Consider the following 26,113-nt stretch of genomic DNA (forward strand, 5'->3'; position numbering starts at 1 on the left):
TTCCAGTGTGTGAAGGGAGCCGGCCCAGTGCCTGGCGCTGACGACTGATATTCCTCAGGGTCACCTCTTCATCTGGGGGGCTGTGTGGTTCCTGCAGGGCGTGTGTGAGGAGATGACTTATGCGGAGATTCAGGAGCAGTACCCGGACGAGTTTGCGCTTCGAGATGAAGAGAAATATCTGTACCGCTATCCTGGAGGGGAGGTGAGATTCCTTCCCGTGGGGCGACTGTCCCATCCTTTGCTTGGGGTTTAGCTTTAATTTGGGGGGAAGGATTGAATGTGAGTTTGGGCACCTTCCAGGGGTACTTAAGGTATCACTCGGTTTTTCTTCCTACTTTTGGGTCCTGCTGTGTTTAATTCAGCTCGGGCAGTCAATTTGTTAAGATCTCCAGGTAAGGGATGACAAGATAGCCTCTGTTGTTGAGTATATTTTAGAATCAGCAGAGTCTTTTTTAACTTTTTTTTTTTAACTACTTCTTTATTATTTATTTGACTGGGTTTGGTCTCCGTTGCAGCACGTGGGATCTCACATTGCGGCAAGCGTTGGGTGCACAGGCTTCTCTCTGGTTGTGGCCATGAGCTTAAGCTTCTCGTGGCATGTGTGATCTTATTTCACTTCAATGACCAGCGATCAAACCTGCATCTCCTACACTGGAAGGCTAATTCTTAACCACTGGACCACCCGCGAAGTCCCCATAACTTCTTTTTTTTTAAATTCTATCCCCACCCAAGCAGGTATAGGCACCAAGTCAATATCTGGGGTATGAGGATTTTCCTGTCATCTGCAGTGTTTACGATGGCTTGCTGGTCTAAGTGGCTTTATAGTCTAGGGATTTGTGAGGCAAAGGGAAACAAAATAAAGCTACAGGGTCTAGGAGATCCCTAGGAGCCTCTGTTGCCTTACACTCTGCCTACTCTGTAGGGAGAAAAAAAAATACAAAACACAGGTTGCATTCAGATTTTCTTTTCTTGATGTGCAGTTTTCTTGGTCTGCATATAGCTCTTGAAGGGTCTGAAGATTCTCAGGCGATACCGGGGATGGGGGTGGTTAGCAGGTGACACGAAGCTGCTGAACCTCCAGGAGGAAAGCCATCTGGGGAGAAAGAAGCAGCCTCTGAACTCTGGACACGGCCACTGACTTGGCTGCCAGCTCGCGCCTGGCCTCCGACCAGCCCGCTCCGTTTCCCCCGCAGTCGTACCAGGACCTGGTGCAGCGGTTGGAGCCGGTCATCATGGAGCTGGAGCGCCAGGGCAATGTCCTCGTCATCTCCCACCAGGCTGTCATGCGCTGCCTCCTGGCCTACTTCTTGGACAAGGGCGCAGGTGCCATGGGGGGGTGGGGAGGAGGCTGGACTTGGGGTGGCACCGGGTTGCCTGGCAACCAGACCTCCCCTTCTTCCACTCAGACTGGAGTGCATTCTTCAGTCAGCAGTGCGGGGCTCCCAGCAGCCTTGGGGCCAACTCCTCTGCTGGTGCAAAAGCCCCCAGTGGAGAGCGGCTGCTGCTGGGGCTCTTGCTCCTGCTTGGCTGGAGGGGCAGTGTTGAGCTCACACGCCTGGCAGCAGTAGAAAAGTGGTTGAACATTCCCGGCATGTTACTTTAGCTCTAGGGAGGGTGGTGTCTTAGAAGCATCTTCATCCTTGGAATTTGGGGTAGACAGGTTTCTGGGGTAGCAGTAAGGAAGTGCTCCTGTATCTTTGATACGTCCCTTCCTTCCCTTCCTGATCTTCCTGCACTGCTGAGAAGCCTGCTGACTGACCTCTGGTGTACCCACCTGAAGCCCAGTCTTCCCTTCTTGGTTCCCCTGGCCACAGCACTTAACTTCTGTTTTGCTTGCAAGGAAGGATCTGAAGTGGGCTTATTTCCTTTCTGAGCCACGCAATAGTCTGGGTGGCTTTCTTGGAGGCTGTGTTGATAATTGTCTGGGGTTTAGAGGAGGAGTTGTCCAACTCCAGATCAGGATAAAGAAAACTCATGAGCCCCTTGGATGCTCTCTTCCACTAACTTGACCTTGTTTCGTAATACTGAGATTTCCTCCACCTGGACTTTCTGCTTTCAGATGAGCTACCATACCTGAGGTGCCCTCTCCATACCATCTTCAAACTTACTCCCGTGGCCTACGGTAACAATGAGCCTGGGAACTGGGCAGGAGGTGGGGGTTGGGGAAGGTCAGGATTTTTAAAGTTTGCCTAGCAGTTCACTCTCATCACTCCTGTATGCCGGAGGCTCCCTCATTGCCTCCCATGTTTGAACAGATGTCTGTATGTATTTGGGAATATCTATGTTCTTTTATTACCAAACTGAAACGAAGGGCTTTTTCTTGAAGCTTTTTTTTTTTTCCTGAAGTCCTCTCTGTTTTCTCAGGGTGCAAAGTGGAAACAATTAAACTCAACGTGGAGGCTGTGAACACTCACCGTGACAAGCCAACTGTAAGTATTTTTCCATGGATGACATGCAGGTTCCCCGCCACCTTGAGTCTTGAACCTTTGACATCGAGAGACTGGGGTTTCTTTTATGTCCAGAAGGAAAAACAGATCCAGAACTCATGTCCTACGTAGTGTGCTTACTTCCAAGAGGAAGAGATGTTGGAATTACTATTTTTGAAAATTAGTATCTCTTTCATGAGTCTTAACCTTGACAATTGGCTCTTGGAAAGTCAATGAAAAACGGAAAGTGTTTGGCAGAAGTGAAATGCAAATCCCCCCCCCCCCCCCCCCACCCCCCGGAAAGCGCTCCTTTTGGAAAGTTGGTTCCTGGAAGGTGGGGTCAGGAAGTGTAGGTTAGTTCCTAGGTCTGCCCTGGTAATCTGAGTGATCTTAAATAAGCCCCTTCCTTTCTTTGAGCCTCTCTCTAGCTTCGAAGTGTGATGCTCAAGGAACTTCTCCCCCCTACAACCTTTAGCTTCCCGGGGCTGGGGGACTAGGTCATGGCCCAGGTCTTACGAGAGAGCCTGTCTGCAGAGAAGCAGGAGAGGAGGAGGCTGTTGTGGTTACAAGCGTTGTTTAACCTTGATGAGTAAGCTTTTGGCTTGGCTTTCATTTGTGTGGTGTCCCTCGTTTCCAATCAGAACAACTTTCCCAAGAGCCAAACCCCTGTAAGGATGAGAAGGAACAGCTTTACGCCTCTGTCCAGTTCGAATACAATCAGGCGTCCAAGAAATTACAGTGTTGGGAGCCGGCCCCTCCAGCCCCTCAGCCCACTCCGTGCCCTGGACACTCAAGAAGGGGCCGACCAGCCGAAGACCCAAGTCAGCATTCCGGTGGCGTAACCGTGTGTCTCCCTCCCATCCTGGCCCCCTGCCCTTGTCACTAATCACTGAGGAATCATATCACCTCCAGCCCCCACACCCCCTCCCGGCCCCACACCGTGAATCTCAGCAAAGAATGTGAGGTCACGTGTTTCCAGACCAACCTTAGCTAGTCTGCGGTGTGAGTCTTCCTGCCCAGGGGCAAGCTTGCGAGCTGGGTGTTTCTGGACAGGTTGGGGCGGTTTGGAGGAGGAGGAGAAGGGCTCCCCTCTCCTGGGGTGACTGGCACAGCTGGGGCTGAGGCTGAGCATGCCATATTCCTGTCCATCCACAGTGTCTATAAACTCAGTCTTGTCCTTGTGTTGGTAAAGTGGGGACAGGGTGGAGGGGGACCCAGAAGCCCCTCTCCCCTCCGCCTTTGTCTCTCCGAGGTGTGTTCCCCTCACCGTCCGTGCCTGCCTGCCCTCTTCCCCCTTCTCACGTCCCCTTTGGGTTGTCTGGTGTGACACGTGGCCTTGTTGTGTGTCTGTTGAGGACGGGAGGGGTGGTGGGTGCGAGGGGGGAGTCTGGCCTCTCTTGCTGTTCTCTGCAGTGGGCCTTGGTGGATCTGGCCTGGGGGAGCCTTTCTTTCCCTTCTCCCTTCCTCTGAAGTCAGGTCCTGCAGGGGTCAGCCCAGGCTACAGAACATCCACAGATGCTCTGAAGCCTGTAGGGAGACATAGGATGAGAATTCTTGTCCCCTTTCATGAGAAGCAATCCCGAAGTCTCCAGTGCCCTGAGGGAAGCTGGTTCTCGGTCTGTGGGAAATACCTTGGTTTGTCCTTTTCAGACGTAGGTGTCTAGGCTGCAGCGGGGTGAGGTTTAGGAGAGTAGACTGGTCTCTAGCTCTTGCAGGGCCCTTGGATGGCAGGTATCCCTTTTCTCTAGTGGCTCCCAGCTTCTTTGCCAACCACAGGAACTTTCCTGCCAAAGCCAGTGACCTCTGTCTGGGACTGTTCAGAAGGACAGAGTTAGATTCAGGAGTCATTGCTGAGGTTTGAATTGCTCAAGGGAAAGGCAGAGAAGGGTTCACTAGAGTTGCTTGCTGTTTTTTAGTAATATTCAACACTATTCCTTTATTTAACTTAAAAAGGAATATTCAATATTGAATATCAGTTTTTAAGTTAAAAAAAAATTTTATATGAACAAATTTCCCCCAAATGTTGGGAAAACCTAGTGTTAAATTTAATCTCTCTCACTAAAGGTACTGTTTTATTTCATCTTGATGTCCAGAGGAGTCTTGGAATCCAGTGGGATCTAGCTCTTACTATTTACCTGTATCATTTTATTTTCTCTGCAGGGTTAAACTGGAAATGCTTAGAGTAGTGATTCTTAGCTCTTTGGCCTGCAATGACATACCCCCCACCAATTTTGTATACAAAATATGTGAATACATGTATGTGTATTTATCTGAAAGGCAAGTCTAGGTTTCTCATGAGATTTTTAAAAGAGAGAGAGGACTCCCCACCTCAAAGTTATCAATCTGTCTCTTAGAGGTGACCAGTGACAGTTAGCTATTTGCCAGGGATGTTCTTATTTGGTAATAGGAGACCTTTGATAGCATCACTGACTTCAATGGACGTGAATTTGAGCAAACTCCAGGACACAGGGGAGGACAGGGAAGCCTGGTGTGCTGCAGTCCCTGGGGTTGTAGTCGGACATGACTGAGCGTCTGACCAGCAGGAGACCTTTTGTTGTGCTTCTCATCTAGGAGTATTCATAAGAATCCTCTATAGAGCCTGTGAAACATACTCATGCCTGGATCCACTCTGGGCTTAATTCTGACTCTGTCTCAAGGATTAGGGTCTTTAAATAGCTTCTCTGATGATTCTGAATCACACTCCATTTTATGATGTTGGTTGGAGAAACACTGGGGCAATGGTTCCTTGGACAAAGCGTCACCCGAGGAATTCTGAATTTCTCATAGTTCTGAAAGAACAGTTCCTTGGAGTTAGCTGTGTGAGCTGATCACAGTATTAAATGAAGTCACCCCTTCATTGTTACTTCAGGCAGCAGCCTGTTGAGCTTTTACCCTTCACGTCGCAGGGCGATGGGGAACAGATCCCTACATCATATGGATGACCTGGGATAGCAGCTGAGAGTTTCAAGCACACTGGGGAGAAGCACTGAGATGAAGCTTGTGGGATGGTAAGGGTTATCATCACAGGCAGCTGGCTTGTGACCTTGAGTCCTTTTTTCCTACGTCCTAAGTTGGTCAGACATCACAGCCAGTTTTCAGAGGCCACTTGCCTAGATTCTGCTCGAAATTGCCTTCCAGACATAAGCTAACCTGCTCTTCCTGTTGAGGCATTATGTAACGTGTTCTTGGTGTCCATGTTTGTGGAGTTTTGGGCTGGGTGGCTGGTGGTGGAGGAAGGAGATGCAGAAACAGGAGAAAAAGTCCTTGCCCTGAAGAAGGTTATTTTAGAGAATGGGCATGTGATTTATTAGTGAGCAGATGTGGAAGAGCCACACACCGAGTCTATGAATGTGGGTGTCGAAGTGGAGTAGAGAGTTCCTTCTGCCTTTTCTGTTGTCCTGTGCTTATGAGACAAAGGGTCGGGAGCTGGGACTGTCCCCCAGGATGATGTGGTCTGGGAGATGCGTGTGGCACTTTTGCAAGGCTGCCTTGTCTAGCTTTGCTTGGCTGGTGGCATCTTCAGCCCAAATGGGCATTCGGTCTTTTCTGATGCTGTGAGGTGAGAGTGATTCAGAGCTACTGCATGAGAAAGAGCATTTTGATCCCCAGCTGGCTTTGGGCTGTTTGTACTCTGAGTGAGAAGAGAATTTCCTAACAAACCAGCATCGTGTTACCCTGTTACAAACCCCTGCGTTAGATGCGGGGCACTGGGGCGTTCACTGGGCCCTCGGCCTGCTGATTATCTTGCCACTCTCCCCATGTGCCGGTTTGCTTCCCTAAGAAGAGAAGTGAGAGGTGGGCTCAGCCTCATAATGGACACCGGAAATTAGAACTTGACAACGGCAAGGATGTCAGCACCCTTCGGTTTTTAGAGCAAGATCCCTCCAGAGAAGCTTCAGCAGGAAGAAGTCAGGAGAGCGTAGAATGGAATAGAGCTTTTACTCCACGTATTAAGAGAAATTCTGTTCCCTGTCTTTTCTTTCCTGTCTTCCTCTCCCGTTCTGACCTGAGTGTGTGCTGTGCTGTGCTTAGTCGCTCAGTCGTGTCCAACTCTTTGCGACCCCATGGACTGTAGCCCTCCAGGATCCTCTGTCCATGGGGATTCTCCAGGCAAGAATACTGGAGTGGGTTGCCATGCCTTCCTGCAGGGGATCTTTCCATCCCAGGGATCGAACTGAGCCACTAGGGAAGCCCGCATGCCTGTGTAATGGTAATACATACACGTTACTATGATTATGTCTCTATCACAAATCCTAATAAGAAAGGACAAACTCCAGAGCACCTTTTGCTGTGCTTCCCTGGTGGCTCAGATGGTAAAGAATCTGGCTGCAATGTGGGAGACCTGGGTTCAGTCCCTGGGTTGGGAAGATCCTCTGGAGAAGGGAAAGGCTCCCCATTCCAGTATTCTGGCCTGGAGAATTCCGTGGACTGTGTAAGTCCATGGGGTCGCAGAGAGTCAGACACAACTGAGTGGCTTTCACTTCAGTTATGTTATGGGAGAAATAGGTGAAGGCTTTAACATTCAGTCTATTGTTAGAAAATGGGGAAAGGAAAAATCACTGTCTAGTCAATTATCTTTTTTCTGCTTTAAAACTGAATGAGGAGTTCTGTGACAGATTTGAAGAGGAATCTAAAGCAGATTAGACAGCTTTTTTTCCCCTGTATCATAATCCTTAAATGGAATTTAGCTCTTACTTATTATGTGTCTTGTCTTTGCTTTGGTTTGGTAAGGAGGTGGTTTTGCATTCAGTCACAAAGTACAATAAGAAAACCCTTTAAAAGATGCACTGTGCTAGGTGTCTGCTTTTTGTCTCTGGTGTTTGGTTCTGTGTGTTTTTTTGTCCTCCCTCCCCAGTCGGGAAGACCCCCTGGAGAAGGCAATGGCAACCCACTCTGGTACTCTTGCCTGGGAAATCCCAAGAATGGAGGAGCCTGGTGGGCTACGGTCCCTGGGGTCACAGAGTCGGACACGACTGAGCGACTTCACTTTCACTTTCCGCCAACCCTCAAGAAGTTTGGGTTAGGAGAACAAGATATTTGTATCCTACCTAAACTAAACGGTTGAGTGTTTCCTGTGAGGTTCTGGGTGTTCCTCTTTACAACCCGCATTTGCCCTTCAAAAGCACTGGCAGTTTGAAGAAACAGGATATAGCTTTTTGGAAATAAATCCACCTTACGGTGTCTCTATGAGTAGGAGTTCTGCATAGCAGAGAAACTCCCTGATGCTTGGCATAGCCCAGGGACAGGGGAACATGTGTCTAATAACTGAGGGAACTTTGTCTGGGCTGTGTAGTCTTGTGCACATTCCATTGTCTTTGCTAAGCCCAGAGGCCATGTTGTGTTTGTTTCCCAAAAATTTCATAACTTTACACAGGTTTTCAGTATACATTTTAAAATATTTTAATTTGAATTAGATATTTTAATTTTCTTGGAATTAAGTATTTTAATTTTATTTACAATTGAATCAGATTGCAGCATTGGCAGGGTTGAGCTCAAATATCAGAAGTATGTCCAGGGGTTTAATTTAGACTCATGTTCAGAACAGTGTATCTAGAAGTATTTACATGCTGACTGCCTGACAGACTGTGGAGGGTCCCTATGCTGACTAACCGACAGCCTCTGCTAAGATCTGTAAACTGACAGTCTGAATGTTTTCTAATTGTACAGGTTCACACTGTATGCATGTTACTGTAATTCTCTGTCTATTGCACATGTCCTGCAAAGAAAGGAAGTTTCTTCAGGGGGAAGTTCTGTACACTGTGATTTTCAGTAGGCATTTTCTTTTAGAGTAGCAGCCAATCTCTAGTCATTTTGTAGAAAGTGAATGTTGAACATCACTTGTAAGGCATTTTGTAAACTCAGCTAAGGAGATGCAAGCCCAGAGCCTGATATCACTGCCTTTGCTTGAAGTCATCCTATCCGTTCCCCCATTTCTAAGCAGGATCTCACTTTCTGAACTTTCTGTGTCCTCAGCCTCCTTTGCGATGGGCTGTAGCATTCCACTGGATAATGCTTCTGTTTTTAGTCTGCCATCCACTTGGCTCTAAACCATAGTCTAATTAATAACAATTTAAAGGAAACTTTTGCAAAAGTATTTTTTTCAGTAAGCCTTTCACTGGGGATCCATGACTCATTGATCTTTGTACCTGAATTGTGTGTGTATATATGTATGTTTTTCTTGTGCAACAAGAAGTAACAAGATCAATTCATTCTGATATGGTGGTAGTTTTCCTGTGGCAAAAGCAAAGGATTGGTCACCAGCTGTGCCCTCGGAGGCGCTGGTAATGAGCTGAGCACCCCTGGGTTATGATGCTCACTGGGTTATGGGCCGGGAATGGACTGAATTGGGAACCTCACCCAGTAGAGCTGCCCTCCAGGTTTCCCAGGCACAGCTCTGTTGAAAGAAGGAATGTAAATCCTTAGCAGCATTCTAATTTAATCTGGTGACATTAATGTCAAAATATGGCACTCAGATCCTTATAAGGTGTATAAATGTATTTGAAATGTGTTTTTTGTGTGTGAGTGAGTGTGTAGAATGGGTAAATAAAATTGTTGAGTAACTTGAATCTCTCAGAAGCCTTCTGGGTTTTTTGTTTTATATTTTGGGTTGTGTTCTACACCCACTCCCTGACCCCCAAAACTGCCTCAAACTGCTTGATGATTGAGCCTCAGACAAGCAAAAGCCAGTCCACAGAGTGACTGGAGTGGTGGACTGGAGTGGTGGAGGCATGGCTCTCTTGCACCACCTTCTGGGGAATATAAGAAGGACGTTATAGAAGGCACCTGAACTTTGTGTTTTGGCACCTCTACAAGAATTAAGGAAAAATTACCTTTGATTTTTTTCAAATCATAAAAGGACTCTGTGCTGTAACTCACACTAGCAACATGGAACTCATTGTTGGGGGGAAAAAAAAAAACAAACTTTGGAGATCACTTAGAATTTAGTGGACTGTTCCTTCTAAAATATGAGCTTTCTGTTTAAAAGAGATTAAAAATTCTTTAAAAGAGATTACAGCCAGCAGAATAAAATGACATTTAACTGCTTCTGGGATAGGAAAAACAGATGGGAATGTGCCACTGTTCTCATGCTTTATTCCTTGTTATGTTAACAAGGAAAGAGCTCGTTTGACATGTAGGCTCTTGGATCCCACCTGAGGCCTGTTGAATCAGAATCTTCCTGGATGGCTAGGCAATTCAGGTGCACATGGAACACTTGGGAAACACTGTTCTAGGGGGAGGAATTTCTCACAAGGTCGAATATTGGATCTCAGTTTATGGGAGAAACTTGGTTTCTGCTCTGCTGACAGATTTCAGGATGGACTGGGGGACCTACAGCAGTAGGGACCCTCCTCAGAAGCCAAGGAGTCCTTGCCCGCCGCAGTATCGCTTCTTCGGCCTGGGCTTTTGGCCGATGTAGCTCTGGGTACTTTAACCAGGGGGCCCTGATCGCCTTCACCTGCTGCCTTGGGTCTGGAAGGAGTGCCTGGTCCGACGTGGCCCCAAGGGTCAGCAGCCCTGGACGAGTCCGTTGCGAGTCTGTCTGATTCCCAAGAGGAGAGAGATGTGTGCAGGCGCGTCAGCGTGTCCAGCGTGTGTGTGGGCGTGGGGGGTGTGAGCGCCGGGGGCACTGGCAGGGCAAGGGACGGGTTCTGCTCGACTTCCTGCGTTAGCACCTGGGTGGTGGTGTAACAGCTGTGTCTCTCTTCCTCTCCGGCTCCTAGGCAGAGACCTCGCGGGCTGCGCACAGGCTCCCGTCTCCGGCGCCCCCCACCTCGCCCTCCTGATGGCGTGACGGCTGAGGCCAGAACGCTCCCGGAGACTGGGGTCTGCTGAAGACCTGGGCGTGTCAGCTCCACTGGGGCTGGAGCAGGAAGTCCCTTGGGGCCCACACATTCGGGGCCACCCGAGTGAGCCTGGAAAAGCTGCCCCCCATTTCTTCCCCTCATGCCTAATGGAAACGACAGTCACCGTGAAAAGCTCGGCTTCCCTGTGCCCTGCAAACGTTTCACAGGCCGAGCTATTGCGTTCTGATCACCTCTCTGCTGGGTTTGGCCCACGTTGGCCAATCCTGTTCTCTTTCAGCAGTTTAACATCTGACCAATGACTGTCCTCCGGGCTGGATATTCTTTGCCTAATGTACAGATGCAGCGCTTCAGATTTAGCTGTTGCCACATGAGAGGGCTGAACTCTTCCCGCAAACCTTTTCTGTGCTCTAAGAGCTGGGCTCTGCATCCACTCCAGGTGCACAGGCTAGAGTGTAATAGGTCGCTTATTCCGTCACATTGGAAGCAAGAGGCAAATTCACCAGGTGGATGGAGGGTGTCTGAGAAATTTAGTCCCTGGAAGGTCTCTTCTGCCGTGATGGAAGAGCAGCATCAGTAGCCACCTTTCCATTTAGAGAAGTTGTTCTCGTTCCAGGCCCCTTGAGGGCAGGATCTGACTGCAAGACTCCCTGAAATGGGTGCCCTTCTTCTGAGTTCTGAGCAGCTATGCTCTCTGCTGATACTGACTCTCTGTATCTCTCAAGAGTGTAAGAGGGCTGAAGTCATCTCTGGTGGTTGGGAATGAGGGATGGAGAGAAAAGTAGGGTGCCATTTGGATCACCTGAAGAAGTAAATGAAGTTTCTTGGGAATCACCTCTCCCAGGGAGTTCTTTTGGTGTCAAGACAGGTGCAGGGAGACCTGCCCTTTTGTGAGGTCTGCTGCCGTGATATAGTATCTGAGAAAGCTGTGGCTGTGACTTCAAGAGCATCTGGTCTTCTAGTCCCTTCCTCTTGGCTAGTTGTCATGTCTCCTGCTCCCTCATGTAGAACCTTGGTTGCCCGCTCCCCCACCTCAGCGCATTAATCATGTGGTTTCCCTTGAAGATAAACCAAGTAATTATTCCCTAGGTCAGTGATTGTCAGATGTACAAATATGTCTCTGTAGATGAGATTTTAATATGCTACTGCTCCTGAAAGAGGATATGGAAGCTCCCAAGGATACTATATCATACAAGCAAAAAAAAAAATTTTTTTTTTTGTTAAGAATAGTAGGTTTCTAGCTTTTAAAACATTTTTCCCCTTTTCATTCAGATGGCCCACTTGCTGGGCAAGAGGGTGAGTAGCAAGAAAAGTAATGCAATGCAGCTTTTCCCAAATGATTCTTTAATATTATGGATGATACAGGGCTCTGTTATCTAAAGTGTGATGCGCTGGGCTGCTGGCAGTTCAGCAACCAGCAACTAGGACCTTATTTAAATGCACAAGGCTGCCTTCAGAAAGGTCTCCTGACTGCTCTGTAGCAGGTAATTTTTATCTGTCTGCTCATAGCATGTTGTACTGTAATGATTTTGTTCTGTGATGCAGGTTTCTTTCTGCATCTAAATATATTGTCTTTTGATGACCTGATAATGTTGTTTAGTTATTTATTCATCCACATAAGGTGTTTTAAATCCCTATATTAATGTCTGCTTGTATGTACGGTTATCTGTATTGTTTTTTTTTTTTGGTAGAAATTTAGGTAGTTTGAGTATTTAAGTTTAATGTCCATAGTATTACCTTAAATTAAAATTTCAGAATGTAGTATCTGTCTTCTGGAAAAGGATAATAAATATGTTAAGGCACAGTGGGTTTCTTTTGAATACTTTTTTTTCATTGATTTTTATTATAAGTATAAACCAAGAGATGCATTTCTCTGGAGAAAAGTTTATCTCCTGGATAAATAAAATCATGCTAAAATTTTTGAGTAATATGTATTGCTTTTATAATAAGAAATACAATAAAAGTTATTTTTTATTAAAAAATACAGCTAAGTTTTAAAATCACACACAAAGCAGTATAATATATGGCACATAATACATTCACAAAATAGTAACATCATGCAAAATGTATTCGAAGCTAGCTTCTTTAAAACTGTTCTCAAATTATTAGATTGTGTATATATTTCCAGTTGGTTTTAACTGGCAACTCATTTATCAAGTTCCATTAGCATTTCAAAATGATAATGAGATCACTACTGCCATGCATTATCAACATTCTAGAGCTTTATTTATTAACTGTATTTAATGATCACCTTTGAATTGCCATGCTATGTCTAAAAAGAAAGTCTCTGTCCTCTTTCTAGAGTTTATTATTAGAAAGGAAACAGTTAACAGCAGGTCTGTACCCCATACCTTCTTGCTGGGAATGCCTTCCCCCTTGTAAATGACCTTAACCAAGGCCATTTTTACATAATAGTTGTATTTTGATAGCAAATATTAATGATAAAGGAACTTGGAACACACTCTAGGGCCGTTAGCAATGATATAAATGGAAATGTTCATAATAACAGTAAAGCAATTATAAACTCTATAAACCCAAGAGCTCTGATAGCATTAAAATTATGAATTCTCCTAGTTTGAAATTGAGAGGAAGTGCTAACTATATAGAGTTTAGCAGTATATCTGGAGGAGAAACAGTGACATGAGTGTCAAGGGTGTAATTTCCTTGGAAAACTCTCCAAGCCCTTCTGTGCTAGTGTTAGTCACTCAGTTTTAGCATGTCCGACTCTGTGCGACCCCATGGGCTGTAGCCCACCAGGCTCTTCTGTCTATGGGATTGCCCAAGCAAGGATACTGGAGTGGGTTGCCGTTTCCTGCAGCGGATCTTCCAGACCCAGGGGTCGAACCCACATCTCCTGTGTTGCAGGTGGATTTTTTGTCTGAGCCAGGGAAGCTCTGTTGTAAGTGTCTTTTACTCAGCAGTCAAGCCATTGTAGAGGGCTGGCAGTGTCCGTGATCCTTCTTGTTTTACAAACAGGTGAATGAACACCCTTACTGAGTGGCTCACCACCTCAATACTGGTTGAGTTTTTGTCAAATTTCAAGATTTGTGATGGTGAGGGCTCAATAAACACAACATATAAATGGAATAATGGAACTTTTAAAAACAGATGGAAGCTTCAAAGACTATCAGGATAAGAAAATGACTGATTGTAGAGTACTCCAAGTGTTGGGTAATTAATGGTCATCGTTCGCTTTATTTCTGTAGCTGTAACTACTACATGTTTTGAATCTCTCCAGGTCTTCACTGGGGACTCGCCATGAGGAAGGGCAGCGTTTGGTTCACTAGCTTGTCCTTGTTGGTGACGACCCTACTGGCACTTCTGGCAGTCTGGCAATAGCCTGTTACCATGCCATACGATCTCAAAGTATTCTGCACCAACAACCTACAGTCATTGTCTAGATCATTTGAGGTTCACACACATAAGTTGTGCATACAGTTTAGGGGTGGTCATGACCTCCCGAAACCTATTCTTGGACCTCAGAGTAGGAAACTAGGAGGTAGATGATAATCTCCACACTTACTCATACCCCATTTTCCTTTCTTTGACATAAAAAAAGAGACATCTATTTGATATTAACTCATTTAAGCAGAGAATGGGAATATATGAAATTCTGAAATGCTTACTTTTTTTTCCTTTAACTGGCCTTTGTGAAATTTGAGTAGATTGTAATAAGATAACATTGCTCTTCATGGAAAGTAATATTTTCTTTTTCCTAAAAACTTCGAGAAACAAAGTCTTCTTTTATTTGCATCAAGCCAATTGCATTATGGGCAGGATAACTCCCTTCAGAGCTCTCTTCTGAATTACCAAAGACACTTAAGTATCATTTTTGGTTGTGTATGTGATACCTCACATTTGAAACTAGGTTATATTCTATAGGTGAGTTTCTGCTTGCAATTAAGTGAAATAATTTCAGAGGCATAGGTACCCTTGGGAAGAGCATTCCAGATCTAATGGGGCCTTGCCTCAAAAATGGTGAAAGTAATGCCCTTCACCAAGTACCTAACCTGCTTTCAGGGAATAGCTTGTTTATCCATTTGGGTTCTCTTCATTAGTAATCCACTTACCTTATTGTTTTTCTTTTTCCTTAATATATGTATTTTTGTTGAAGTATAGTTGACTTATAATGTTTCAGGTACACAGCAAGGTGATTTAGTTGTACGTGTATGTACACATATATTATTTTTCAGATTATTTTCCATGATAGGTTATTACAAAACATTGACTGTAGTTCCCTGTGCTATACAGTAAATCTTTGTTGCTTGTTGTGTATCTATTTTTTTTTTTAACTTAGAAATTTGGCATTCTATTCATCCTAAATCAAACAAGTAGAATCAAAAAATTATAAATTTTTTAGCTAGGCAAAAATTCAGAAGTTTTCTAAAGTATATATATATATATATATATATTATACATACTATTTATATATATGTGTGTACAATTTTTTTCTATTATGCTTGATAAAGGCTTGAGAAAGAACATCAAAAACAAAAAAGATGGAGAAATTGGAAAACAAACTAAATGAAATGGGAACAGTGAATATGAAATAGAAAAAGTGAAACAAACTAGGTAAAAGATCATCATATAGTCCAGTTTTTAAACATGGCTGCTCATTAGAAACACATCTGAAGCTTTGGATAAAAAAAGCAATACCTGGGCATTTGTATTTTTCATAAAATTCCAACATAATTCTGATATGCATCTGGATTTTAAAAAGTGATTATAGGTTTTTCTATTAAATGGTTCTTTGATGATAGAATTTTATTATTTTCTGTTGCAATCATGATACAATGGTATTGAGTGAATAATAGTTACATAATCACAATAGTAGAAGATTTTTATCAGTTTTCACAATCAACAGCCAGACCAAGAAAAAAAACATAATTATAATCACAAGTCACAATGGAAACATGATTAACAATGTAAAATAATTGCATACAATTTGGGGAGGTAAGTAGATTGATGTGGTAAGTGGAAGTGCGTGCATGCACGTTTTCATCCACCTAGTCATTCTATGTCCTTTGGTTGGTACATTTAATCCATATACATTTAAGGTAATTATTGTTACATATAATCCTATTAGCATTTTCTTAGTTGTTTTGGGTTTATTTTGTGCCGGTCTTTTCCTTCTTTTGTGCTTTCTGCCTAGAGAAGTTTCTTTAGCATTTGTTGTAAAGCTGGTTTGATGGTGCTGAAATCTCTCTAACTTTTGCTTGTCTGGAAAGCTTTTGATTTCTCCATCAAATCTGAATATGAGCCTTGATGGGTAGAGTATTCTTGGCTATAGTTTCTTCTCTTTCATCATTTTAAAATATATTGTGCCTTTCCCTTCTGGCTTGTAGAGTTTCTGTTGAGAAATCAGCTGATAGCGAGTTCCCTTGTATGTTTGTCATTTTTCCCTTGATGCTTTTTTAATTTTTTTAATTTTTAATTTTTATTTTTTTTAATTTTATTTTTACTTTATTTTACCTTACAATACTGTATCGGTTTTGCCATACATTAACATGAATCCACCACGGGTGTATACGAGCTCCCAATCCTGAATCCCCCTCCCACCTCCCACACCATATCATCTCTCTGGGTCATCCCCGTGCACCAGCCCCTAGCATCCTGTATCCTGTATCGAACATAGACTGGCGCTTCGTTTCTTACATGATAGTATACATGTTTCAATGCCATTCTCCCAAATCATCCCACCCTCTCCCTCTCCCTCACAGTCCAAAAGTCCGTTCTATACATCTGTGTCCCTTTTGCTGTCTTGCATACAGGGTCATCATTACCATATTTCTAAATTCCATATATATGTGTCAGTATACTGTATTGGTGTTTTTCTTTCTGGCTTACTTCACTCTGTATAATTGGCTCCAGTTTCATCCATCTCATTAGAACTGATTCGAATATATTCTTTTTAATGGCTGAGTAATACTCCATTGTGTATATATACCATGGCTTACTTATCCATTCATCTGCTGATGGACATCTAGATTGTTTCCATGTCCTGGCTATTATAAACAGTGCTACAATGAACATTGGGGTACATGTATCTCTTTCAATTCTAGTTTCCTCGGTGTATATGCCCACCAGTGGGATTACTGGGTCATAAGGTAGTTCTATTTGCAATTTCTTACGGAATCTCCACACTGTTCTCCATAGTGGCTATACTAGTTTGCATTCCCACCAACAGTCTAAGAGGGTTCCTTTTTCTCCACACCCTCTCCAGCATTTATTGCTTGTAGTCTTTTGTATCGCTGCCAGTCTAACTGGTGTGAAATGGTACCTCATTGTGGTCTTGATTTGCATTTCTCTGATAATGAGTGTTGTTGAGCATCTTTTCATGTGTTTGTTAGCCATCCATATGTCTTCTTTGAAGAAATGCCTATTTAGTTCTTTGGCCCACTTTTTGATTGGGTTGTATATTTTTCTGGAATTGAGCTACAGGAATTGCTTGTATATTTTTGAGATTAGTTGTTTCTCAGTTGCTTCATTTGCTATTGATTTCTCCCACTCAGAAGACTGTCTTTTCACCTTACTTATAGTTTCCTTTGTTGTGCAGAAGCTTTTAATTTTAATTAGATCCCATTTGTTTATCTTTGCTTTTATTTCCAGTATTCTGGGAGGTGGATCATAGAGGATCCTGCTGTGATTTATGTCAGAGAGTGTTTTGCCTATGTTCTCCTCTAGGAGTTTTATAGTTTCTGGTTTTACATTTAGATCTTTAATCCATTTTGAGTTTATTTTTGTGTGTGGTGTTAGAAAGTGATCTAGTTTCATTCTTTTACAAGTGGTTGACTGGTTTTCCCAGCACCACTTGTTAAAGAGATTGTCTTTACTCCATTGTATATTCTTGCCTCCTTTGTCAAAGATAAGGTGTCGATAGGTGTGTGGATTTATCTCTGGGCTTTCTATTTTGTTCCATTGATCTATATTTCTGTCTTTGTGCCAGTACCATACTGTCTTAATGACTGTGGCTTCGTAGTAGAGCCTGAAGTCAGGCAGGTTGATTCCCCAAGCTCCATTCTTCTTTCTCAAGATTGCTTTGGCTATTTGAGGTTTTTGTATTTCCATACAAATATTGAAATTATTTGTTCTAGTTCTGTGAAAACTGCCACTGGTAGCTTGATAGGGATTACATTGAATCTGTAGATTGCTTTGGGTAGTATACTCATTTTCACTATATTGATTCTTTTGATCCATGAACATGGTATATTTCTCCATCTATTAGTGTCCTCTTTGATTTCTTTCATCAGTGTTTTATAGTTTTTGATATATAGGCCTTTAGTTTCTTTAGGTAGATACATTCCTAAGTATTTTATTCTTTCCGTTGCAATGGTGAACGGAATTGTTTCCTTAATTTCTTTTTCTACTTTCTCATTATTAGTGTATAGGAATGCAAGGGATTTCTGAGTGTTGATTTTATATCCTGCAACTTTACTATATTCATTGATTAGCTCTAGTAATTTTCTGGTGGAGTCTTTAGGATTTTCTATGTAGAGGATCGTGTCATCTGCAAACAGTGAGAGTTTTACTTCTTCTTTTCCAGTTTGGATTCCTTTTATTTCTTTTTCTGCTCTGATTGCTGTGGCCAAAACTTCCAGAACTATGTTGAATAGTAGCAGTGAAAGTGGGCATCTTTGTCTTGTTCCTGACTTTAGGGGAAATGCTTTCAATATTTCACCATTGAGGATAATGTTTGCTGTGGGTTTGTCATACATAGCTTTTATTATGTTGAGGTATGTTCCTTCTATTCCTGCTTTGTGGAGAGTTTTTATCATGAATGGATGTTGAATTTTGTCAAAGGCCTTCTCTGCATCTATTGAGATAATCATATGGCTTTTATTTTTCAGCTCATTAATGTGGTGAATTACATTGATTGATTTGCAGATATTGAAGAATCCTTGCATCCCTGGGATAAAGCCCATTTGGTTATGGTGTATGATCATTTTAATGTGTTGTTGGATTCTGATTGCTAGAATTTTGTTAAGGATTTTGCATCTATGTTCATCAGTGATATTGGCCTGTAGTTTTCTTTTTTTGTGTGGCATCTTTGTCAGGTTTTGGTATTAGGGTGATGGTGGCCTCATAGAATAAGTCTGGAAGTTTACCTTCCTCTGCAATTTTCTGAAAGAGTTTGAGTAGGATAGGTGTTAGCTCTTCTCTAAATTTTTGGTAGAATTCAGCTGTGAAGCCATCTGGACCTGGGCTTTTGTTTGCTGGAAGATTTCTGATTACAGTTTCAATTTCTGTGCTTGTGATGGGTCTATTAAGATTTTCTATTTCTTCTTGGTTCAGTTTTGGAAAGTTGTACTTTTCTAAGAATTTGTCCATTTCTTCCATGTTGTCCATTTTATTGGCATATAATTGCTGATAGTAGTCTCTTATGATCCTTTGCATTTCTGTGTTGTCTGTTGTGATCTCTCCATTTTCATTTCTAATTTTATTGATTTGATTTTTCTCCCTTTGTTTCTTGATAAGTCTGGCTAATGGTTTGTCAATTTTATTTATCCTTCAAAGAACCAGCTTTTTGCTTTGTTGATTTTTGCTATGGTCTCTTTTGTTTCTTTTGCATTTATTTCTGCCCTTATTTTTAAGATTTCTTCCCTTCTACTAACTCTGGGGTTCTCCATTTCTTCCTTTTCTTGTTGCTTGAGGTGTAGAGTTAGGTTATTTATTTGACTTTTTTCTTGTTTCTTGAGGTATGCCTGTATTGCTATGAACTTTCCTCTTAGCACTGCTTTTATAGTGTCCCACAGGTTTTGGGTTGTTGTGTTTTCATTTTCATTCTTTTCTATGTATATTTTGATTTCTTATTTTATGTCTTCTGTGATTTGTTGGTTATTCAGAGCGTGTTGTCAGCCTCCATATGTTGGAATTTGTAATAGTTTTTCTCCTGTAATTGAGATCTAATCTTAATGTATTATGGTCAGAAAAGATGCTTGGAATGATTTCGATTTTTTGAATTTATCAAGGTTGCATTTATGGCCCAGGATGTGATCTATCCTGGAAAAGGTTCCATGTGCTCTTGAGAAAAAGGTGAAATTCATTTTTGGGGGGTGAAATGTCGTATAGATATCAATTAGGTCTAACTGGTCTATTGTATCATTTAAAGTTTGCCTTTCTTTGTTAATTTTCTGTTTGGTTGATCTGTCCATAGATGTGAGTGGGGTATTAAAGTCTCCCACTATTATTGTGTTATTGTTAATTTCCCTTTCATACTTGTTAGCATTTGTCTTACATATTGTGGTGCTCCTATATTGGGTGCATATATATTTATAATTGTTATATCTTCTTCTTGGATTGATCCTTTGATCATTACGTAGTGGCCTTCTTTGTCTCTTTTCACAGCTTTTGTTTTAAAGTTTATTTTATTGGATATGAGTATTGCTACTTCTGCTTTCTTTTGGTCTCTATTTGCGTGGAATATCTTTTTCCAGCCCTTCACTTTTAGTCTGTATGTGTCCCTTGTTTTGAGGCAAGTCTCTTGTAGGCAGCATATATAGGGATCTTGTTTCTGTATCCATTCAGCCAGTCGTTGCCTTTTGGTTGGGGCATTCAACCCATTTATGTTTAAGGTAATTATTGATAAGTATGATCCCGTTGCCATTTACTTTATTGTTTTGGGTTCGGGTTTATACACCCTTTTTGTGTTTCCTGTCTAAAGAATATCCTTTAGCATTTGTTGGAGAGCTGGTTTGGTGGTGCTGAATTCTCTCAGCTTTTGCTTGTCTGTAAAGCTTTTGATTTCTCCTTCATATTTGAATGAGATCCTTGCTGGGTACAGTAATCTGGGCTGTAGGTTATTTTCTTTCATCCCTTTAAGTATGTCTTGCCATTCCCTCCTGGCCTGAAGAGTTTCTATTGAAAGATCTGCAGTTATCCTTATGGGAATCCCCTTGTGTATTATTTGTTGTTTTTCCCTTGCTGCTTTTAATATTTGTTCTTTGTGTTTGGTGTTTGTTAATTTGATTAATATATGTCTTGGGGTGTTTTGCCTTGCGTTTATCCTGTTTGGAACTCTCTGTGTTTCTTGGACTTGGGTGATTATTTCCTCCCCCATTTTAGGGAAGTTTTCAACTATTATCTCCTCAAGTATTTTCTCATGGTCTTTCTTTTTGTCTTCTTCTTCTGGGACTCCTATAATTCGAATGTTGGAGCGTTTCATATTGTCCTGGAGGTCTCTGAGGTTGTCCTCATTTCTTTTAATTCATTTTTCTTTTTTCCTCTCTGATTCATTTATTTCTACCATTCTATCTTCTATTTCACTAATCCTATCTTCTGCCTCCTCTTATTCCACTATTTGTTGCCTCCAGAGTGTTTCTGATCTCATTTATTGCATTATTCATTATATATTGATTCTTTTACTTCTTCTAGGTCCTTGTTAAACCTTTCTTGCATCTTCTCAATCCTTGTCTCCAGGCTATTTATCTGTGATTCCATTTTGATTTCAAGATTTTGGATCATTTTCACTATCAATATTCGGAATTCTTTCTCAGGTAGATTCCCTATCTCTTCCTCTTTTGTTTGGTTTGGTGGGCATTTCTCCTGTTCCTTTACCTGCTGTGTATTCCTCTGTCTCTTCATCTTGGTTATATTGCTGCATTTGGGGTGGCCTTTCTGTATTTTGGGAATTTGTGGAGTTCTCTTTTTTATGGAGTTTCCTCACTGTGGGTGGGGTTGTATCAGTGGCTTGTCAAGGTTTCTTGGTTAGGGAGGCTTGTGTTGGAGTTTTGGTGGGTGGAGCTGGATTTCTTCTCTCTGGAGTGCAATGAAGTGTCCAGTAAAGGGTTATGAGACGTCAGTGGTTTTGGAGTAGTTTTGAGCTGCCTGTATATTGAAGCTCAGGGGTGTGTTCCTGTGTTGCTGGAGAATTTGTGTGGTATGTCTTGCTCTGGAACTTGTTGGCCCTTGCGTGGTGCTTGGTTTCAGTGTAGGTATGGAGGTGTTTGATGAGCTCCTATTGAATAATGTTCCCTGGATTCAGGATTTCTCTGATGTTCTCAGGATTTGGACTTAAGCCTCCTGTTTCTGGTTTTCAGTTTTATTTTTACAGTAGCCTCAAGACTTCTCCATCTGTAGAGCACTGATGATAAAACATCTAGGTTAAAGATGAAAGGTTTCTCCACATTGAGGGTCACCCATAGAGGTTCACTGAGTTACATGGAGAAGAGAAGAGGGAGGGGGTAGTTAGAGGTGACTGGAATGAGATGAGGTGGGATCAAAGAGGAGAGAGCAAGCTAGCCAGTAATCACTTCCTTATGTGCGCTCCACAGTCTGGACCGCTCAGAGGTGTTCATGGAGTTATACAGGGAAGAGGAGAGGAAGGGAGTAGACAGAGGTGGCCAGGAGGATATAAAAGGGAAATGAAAAGGAGAGAGACAGATCCGGCCAGTAACCAGTTCCCTGAGTGTTCTCCACCATCTGGAACACACAGAGATTCACTGAGTTGGGTAGAGAAGAGAAGGGGGAGGGAGGAGACAGAGGCCACCTGGTGGAGAAAAAGGAGAGAGTCCAAAGGAGGAGAGAGTGGTCAAGCCAGTAATCTCGCTCTCAGGTAAAATTGGGTACTGAAGATTGGGTTTTTAAATGTACAAAATTGACAACAAATACAAAAAGCATAGATTAAAAATCTGGAGTAGAGATTGGATTTTCAAAAATACAATATTAAAGAAAAGAAGAAGAAGAAGAAAAGAAAAAACAAACACAAAAAAACAAAGCCAGAAGAATTATTAAAAAAACAAAATCCACCACAAAAAGACTATATACAGTGTTTGCTTTTAAAATAGGGTCTTTTTTTTTTTTGAAAAGTAACAATAGGTTATAAAAATAATAATTAGAGAAATAGAGGACTTAAAAATTTAAGAAAGTTAAAAAGAAGAAAAAGAAAAGAAGAAAAAACAATCACGCAACCACATCAACTCAAAAAAAAAAAAAAAAAAAAGACCGTAAAAGTAGTAAAGGTATTTCTGGCCCTTTCTCTGGTGTTGTGGGCTGTGTGGGGTCACTTCTAAGGCGGTTCCCTCTGTTTAACTTCCTCTGTTTGCTGGTCTCTTCAGTGTCTGATTTCCATCTTGACACAGGGAGGGCGGTGGTGGACACTTTTTTTTTTTTTAAGGCTTACTGTTCAGTCACGCTGTGGGGAGGGAGGGATGCTGCAAACAAATATTACTGGCGTGTGCTTGCAGTATCTTATCCACGCTGGGCTTGCCCCTGCTCGCGGTGCACACCACTCAGGCTCTACATTGCTCCACCAGGGAACCGTCTGAGGCTGGCCCTAGGCTTCATGCACCTCTCAGGTCTAAGCCGCTCAGGCTTGGTGCTCAGGAAGCCCTCAGAGGCGCAGATTTGGTTGGGCCTGCATTTTGTGCCCTTCCCAGGTCCGAGTAGCTCAGGAGTTTGCCGAGCGCAATCGCTGTGATTATGGCCTTTCCCTGCTGCTCAGTTTTCTGGGAGTACTGCTGGCGTTCCTTCTCAGGCGGATGATGACTGTCCAGAACCCCCAGAAGTCTTAGTTAGCAAAGAAGCCTGCTTGCTTTTTGGTAGGTAATGTCTCTCTTGGGCTGTGATTGCCCCCTTCCAGCCCTTAAGGCTCTGGCTGCCTGTCACTGGAGGGGGATGGTCTGCAGCCGGCTATTTCCGTTCCGTCCTTTGTTCTGTGCGCGGTCCTGGCGGTGTCTTATGTTCGAGCGTTTGGCTTGGTAGCTATCCCAGTCTGGTTTGCTAGCCCAAGTTAGTTCGCTCTGGCCACGCATGGGGCGTTCTGGCCCGATTCTCAAAAAAGCACTGCAGCCCGCACCTCCTGCGGCCCGATTCTTAAAAAGCACTGCCGCCTGTGCCTCCCGCTCCTCCCTGCCCAGCCCCCACTTGCTAGTGGTGGATGCAGGCATCTGTGCTGCTTTTTCGCTGGGGGAGTTACTGTTGGACTCGTAATCTGTTGGGTTTAATTATTTATTTATTTTTCCTTCCTGTTATGTTGCCCTCTGTGCTTCCAAGGCTCGCCACAGACTCGGCTGTGAGAATGTTTCCTTGTGTTTGGAAACCTCTCTTTTTAAGAGTCTCTTCCCGGGACGGGACTCCCTTCCCGGGACGGAGCTCCCTCCCCACCTCCTTTGTCTCTTTTTTCATCTTTTATATTTGTTCCTACCTGTTTTTGAAGCCAATGATCTGCTTTGCTGGGTGACTGATGTCCTCTGCCAGCATTCAGAAGTTGTTTTGTGCAATTTACTCAGTGTTAAAATGTTATTTTGATGAATTTGTGAGGGAGAAAGTGGTCTCCCCATCGTATTCCTCCGCCATCTTAGGACCGCCCCCCCTCCCTTGATGCTTTTAATATTTTATCTTTGTCTTTAATTTTTGTCAGTTTGGTTACTATGTGTCTTGGTATGTTCCTCCTTGGGTTTATCCAGCCTGGGACTCTCTGTGCTTCCTGAACTTGTTGCTTATTTCCTTTCCCATGTTAGGAACATTTTCAGCTATATCTCTTGAAATATGTTTTCAAGTCCTCTCTTCTCCTTTGGGACCCTTATAATGCAAATATTGGTGTGTTTAATGTTGTCCCAGAGGTCTCCTAGGTTGTTTTCATTATTTTCCATTCTTTTTTCCATATTTGGTTCTGCAGCTGTGATTTCCACCATTCTGTCCTCCAGGTCACTTATCTGTTCTTTTGCCTCAGTTATTCTGCTATTGATTCCTTTCAGTATATTATTCATCTCTGTTCTTTAGTTCTTCTAGGTCTTTGGTAAACACTTCTTTCATCTTTTCCATTCTGTTTCTGAGCTCCTGGATCATCCTCACTATCATAATTCTGAATTTTTTTTCTAGAAGGTTGCAATCTCTAGTTCATTTAGTTGTTTTTCTGGGGTTTTATCTTGTACCATCATCTGGGGCATAACTCTGCTTTTTCATCCTGATTAATTTTCTGTAATGTGGTTTTTGTTCCAGCCATTGTGGGATTGTGGTTCTTCTTCCTTCTTTTGTCTGCTTTCTGGTGGATGAGGCTAAAAGGCTTGTGTACCTTCCTGATGGGAGAGTCTGGGTGAGAAAAACTGGGTCTTGTTTTGGTAAGCATGGCCTTGCTCAGTAAAGCTTTAATCCAATTACCTGCTAATGGGTGGGGTTGTGCTCCCTCCCTGTTAATTGTTTGGCCTGAGGGGACCCAGCCCTGGGGTCTACTGGGCTAATGGTGACTCCAAGAGGACTTACACCAAGGGGCATCTTCCAGTACTGCTGCCGCCAGTGACCATGACCCTGAGGTGAGACCCTGCTGACCTTCACCTCCACAGGAGATCCTCCAACACTATCAGGTAGATCTCGTTCAATCTCCTGGGGGTGGGGGTGGGGGGATCACTGCTCCTGTCCCCTGGGTCTTGGTGTGTGCAGGATTTTGTTTGTGCCCTCCAAGAGTTAAGTCTCTGTTTCTCCCAGTCCTGTGGAAACCCTATAATCAAATCCTGCTGGCCTTCAAGGTCAGATTTCCTGGGGATTCACAGTCCCTTTGTCGGATCCCCAGGCTGGAAGGCCTGATGTGGGGCTCAAAACCTTCACAACAGTGGGACAACTTCTTTGGTCTAATTGTTCTCCAGTTTGTGGGTTGCCTACCAGTGGGTATGGGATTTGATTTTATCAAGATTGCACCCTCCTAATGTCTTGTTGCTGTTCCTTCTTTGTCTTTGATGTGGGGTGTTTTTGTTTGGTGGGTTCTACCATCCTCCTGTCAACAGTTGTTGAACAGCTAGTTGCAACTTTAGTTCTCTCACAGGAGAAGATGAGCACACATCCTTCTACTCCACCATCTTGAACTGGAAGGCACTTACCTTATTGTTTACAATCAGTTTTCACTTCCTAGGTTTTTTCTTTCATGCATTGCCTTTTTAGAATTTATGCATGGGATGGAAAACAGTCCCTGGGCACAATTTGGTGGTGGTGATTTAGTCACTATAGTTGTGTCCAACTCTGGCAAACCGTTGGAGCCTGCCAGCCTTCTCTGTCCGTGAGGTTTCCCAGGCAAGAATAGTAGGGTGGGTTGCCATTCCCTTCTGCAGAGGATCTTCCCAACCTAGTAACAGAACCCACATCTCCTGCATTGCAGGCAGATTATTTACCAACTCAGCTACCAGGGAAGCCCTGGGCACAATTTAGTAAAGTTTATTATAATGCTTTTTTCCCCCCAAGTTTAAATTCTAGGTCATTTCACTCAAACACCAGTTGACCCTTATTTTCTTGTATTCATCAGTATTTCATATTAGAGTTGGTTTTAACTGAAGGTGTCACCAAATCCAAAATAATAGCACCTTACATATGCAGAAGGTTACTCTCACCTCCAGTGTCCTGGATTCTATCTCATAGTTCAGTTCAGTTCAGTCACTCAGTCATGTCCGACTCTTCGTGACTCCATGAATCACAGCACGCCAGGCCTCCCTGTCCATCACCAACTCCCGGAGTTCACCCAGATTCATGCCCATTGAGTCAGTGATGCCATCCAGCCATCTCATCCTCTGTCGTCCCCTTCTCCTCCTGCCCCCAATCCCTCCCAGCATCACAGTCTTTTCCAATGAGTCAACTCTTCACATGAGGTGGCCAAAGTACTGGAGTTTCAGCTTTAGCATCATTCCTTCCAAAGAAATCCCAGGGTTGATCTCCTTCAGAATGGACTGGTTGGATCTCCTTGCAGTCCAAGGGACTCTCAAGAGTCTTCTCCAACACCACAGTTCTAAAGCATCAATTCTTCAGCGCTCAGCCTTCTTCACAGTCCAACTTTCACATCCATAGCTCATGGTTATATGTGATTGCAAGTAGAGTGAATTGTATTTTTTTTTTTTTAATTTCATGTGACCTCATGCCAGCTATAACTGGGGTCTAATTACTAAAGAAGAAAGATGGAATAGATTT

At 43.0% G+C, this 26,113-nt stretch overlaps 1 protein-coding gene across 10 annotated transcripts in view; it reads left to right on the top strand.

Moving 5' to 3' along the window:
- PFKFB2 (6-phosphofructo-2-kinase/fructose-2,6-biphosphatase 2) overlaps window positions 1–26,113 on the top strand; it is a 51,164-nt gene that overhangs the window by 16,447 nt on the left and 8,604 nt on the right. For 3 of the 10 annotated variants that reach the window (XM_042257022.2, XM_042257024.2, XM_042257023.2), the window contains exons 11-16: window positions 98–202; window positions 1,194–1,323; window positions 2,060–2,122; window positions 2,365–2,429; window positions 3,068–3,259; window positions 10,148–12,145. In XM_042257022.2, coding sequence (XP_042112956.1) covers window positions 98–202; window positions 1,194–1,323; window positions 2,060–2,122; window positions 2,365–2,429; window positions 3,068–3,259; window positions 10,148–10,210 — 618 coding nt within the window. In that variant the 3' untranslated portion in view covers window positions 10,211–12,145. Of the gene's footprint in view, window positions 1–97; window positions 203–1,193; window positions 1,324–2,059; window positions 2,123–2,364; window positions 2,430–3,067; window positions 3,260–10,147; window positions 12,146–26,113 lie in introns of those variants that run through there. The other 7 variants (XM_042257028.2, XM_060396302.1, XM_060396301.1 and 4 more) reach the window with 3 other exon arrangements.

The sequence above is a fragment of the Ovis aries genome, chromosome 12 (genome assembly GCF_016772045.2).
Source record: "Ovis aries strain OAR_USU_Benz2616 breed Rambouillet chromosome 12, ARS-UI_Ramb_v3.0, whole genome shotgun sequence".
Lineage (NCBI taxonomy): Eukaryota > Metazoa > Chordata > Mammalia > Artiodactyla > Bovidae > Ovis > Ovis aries.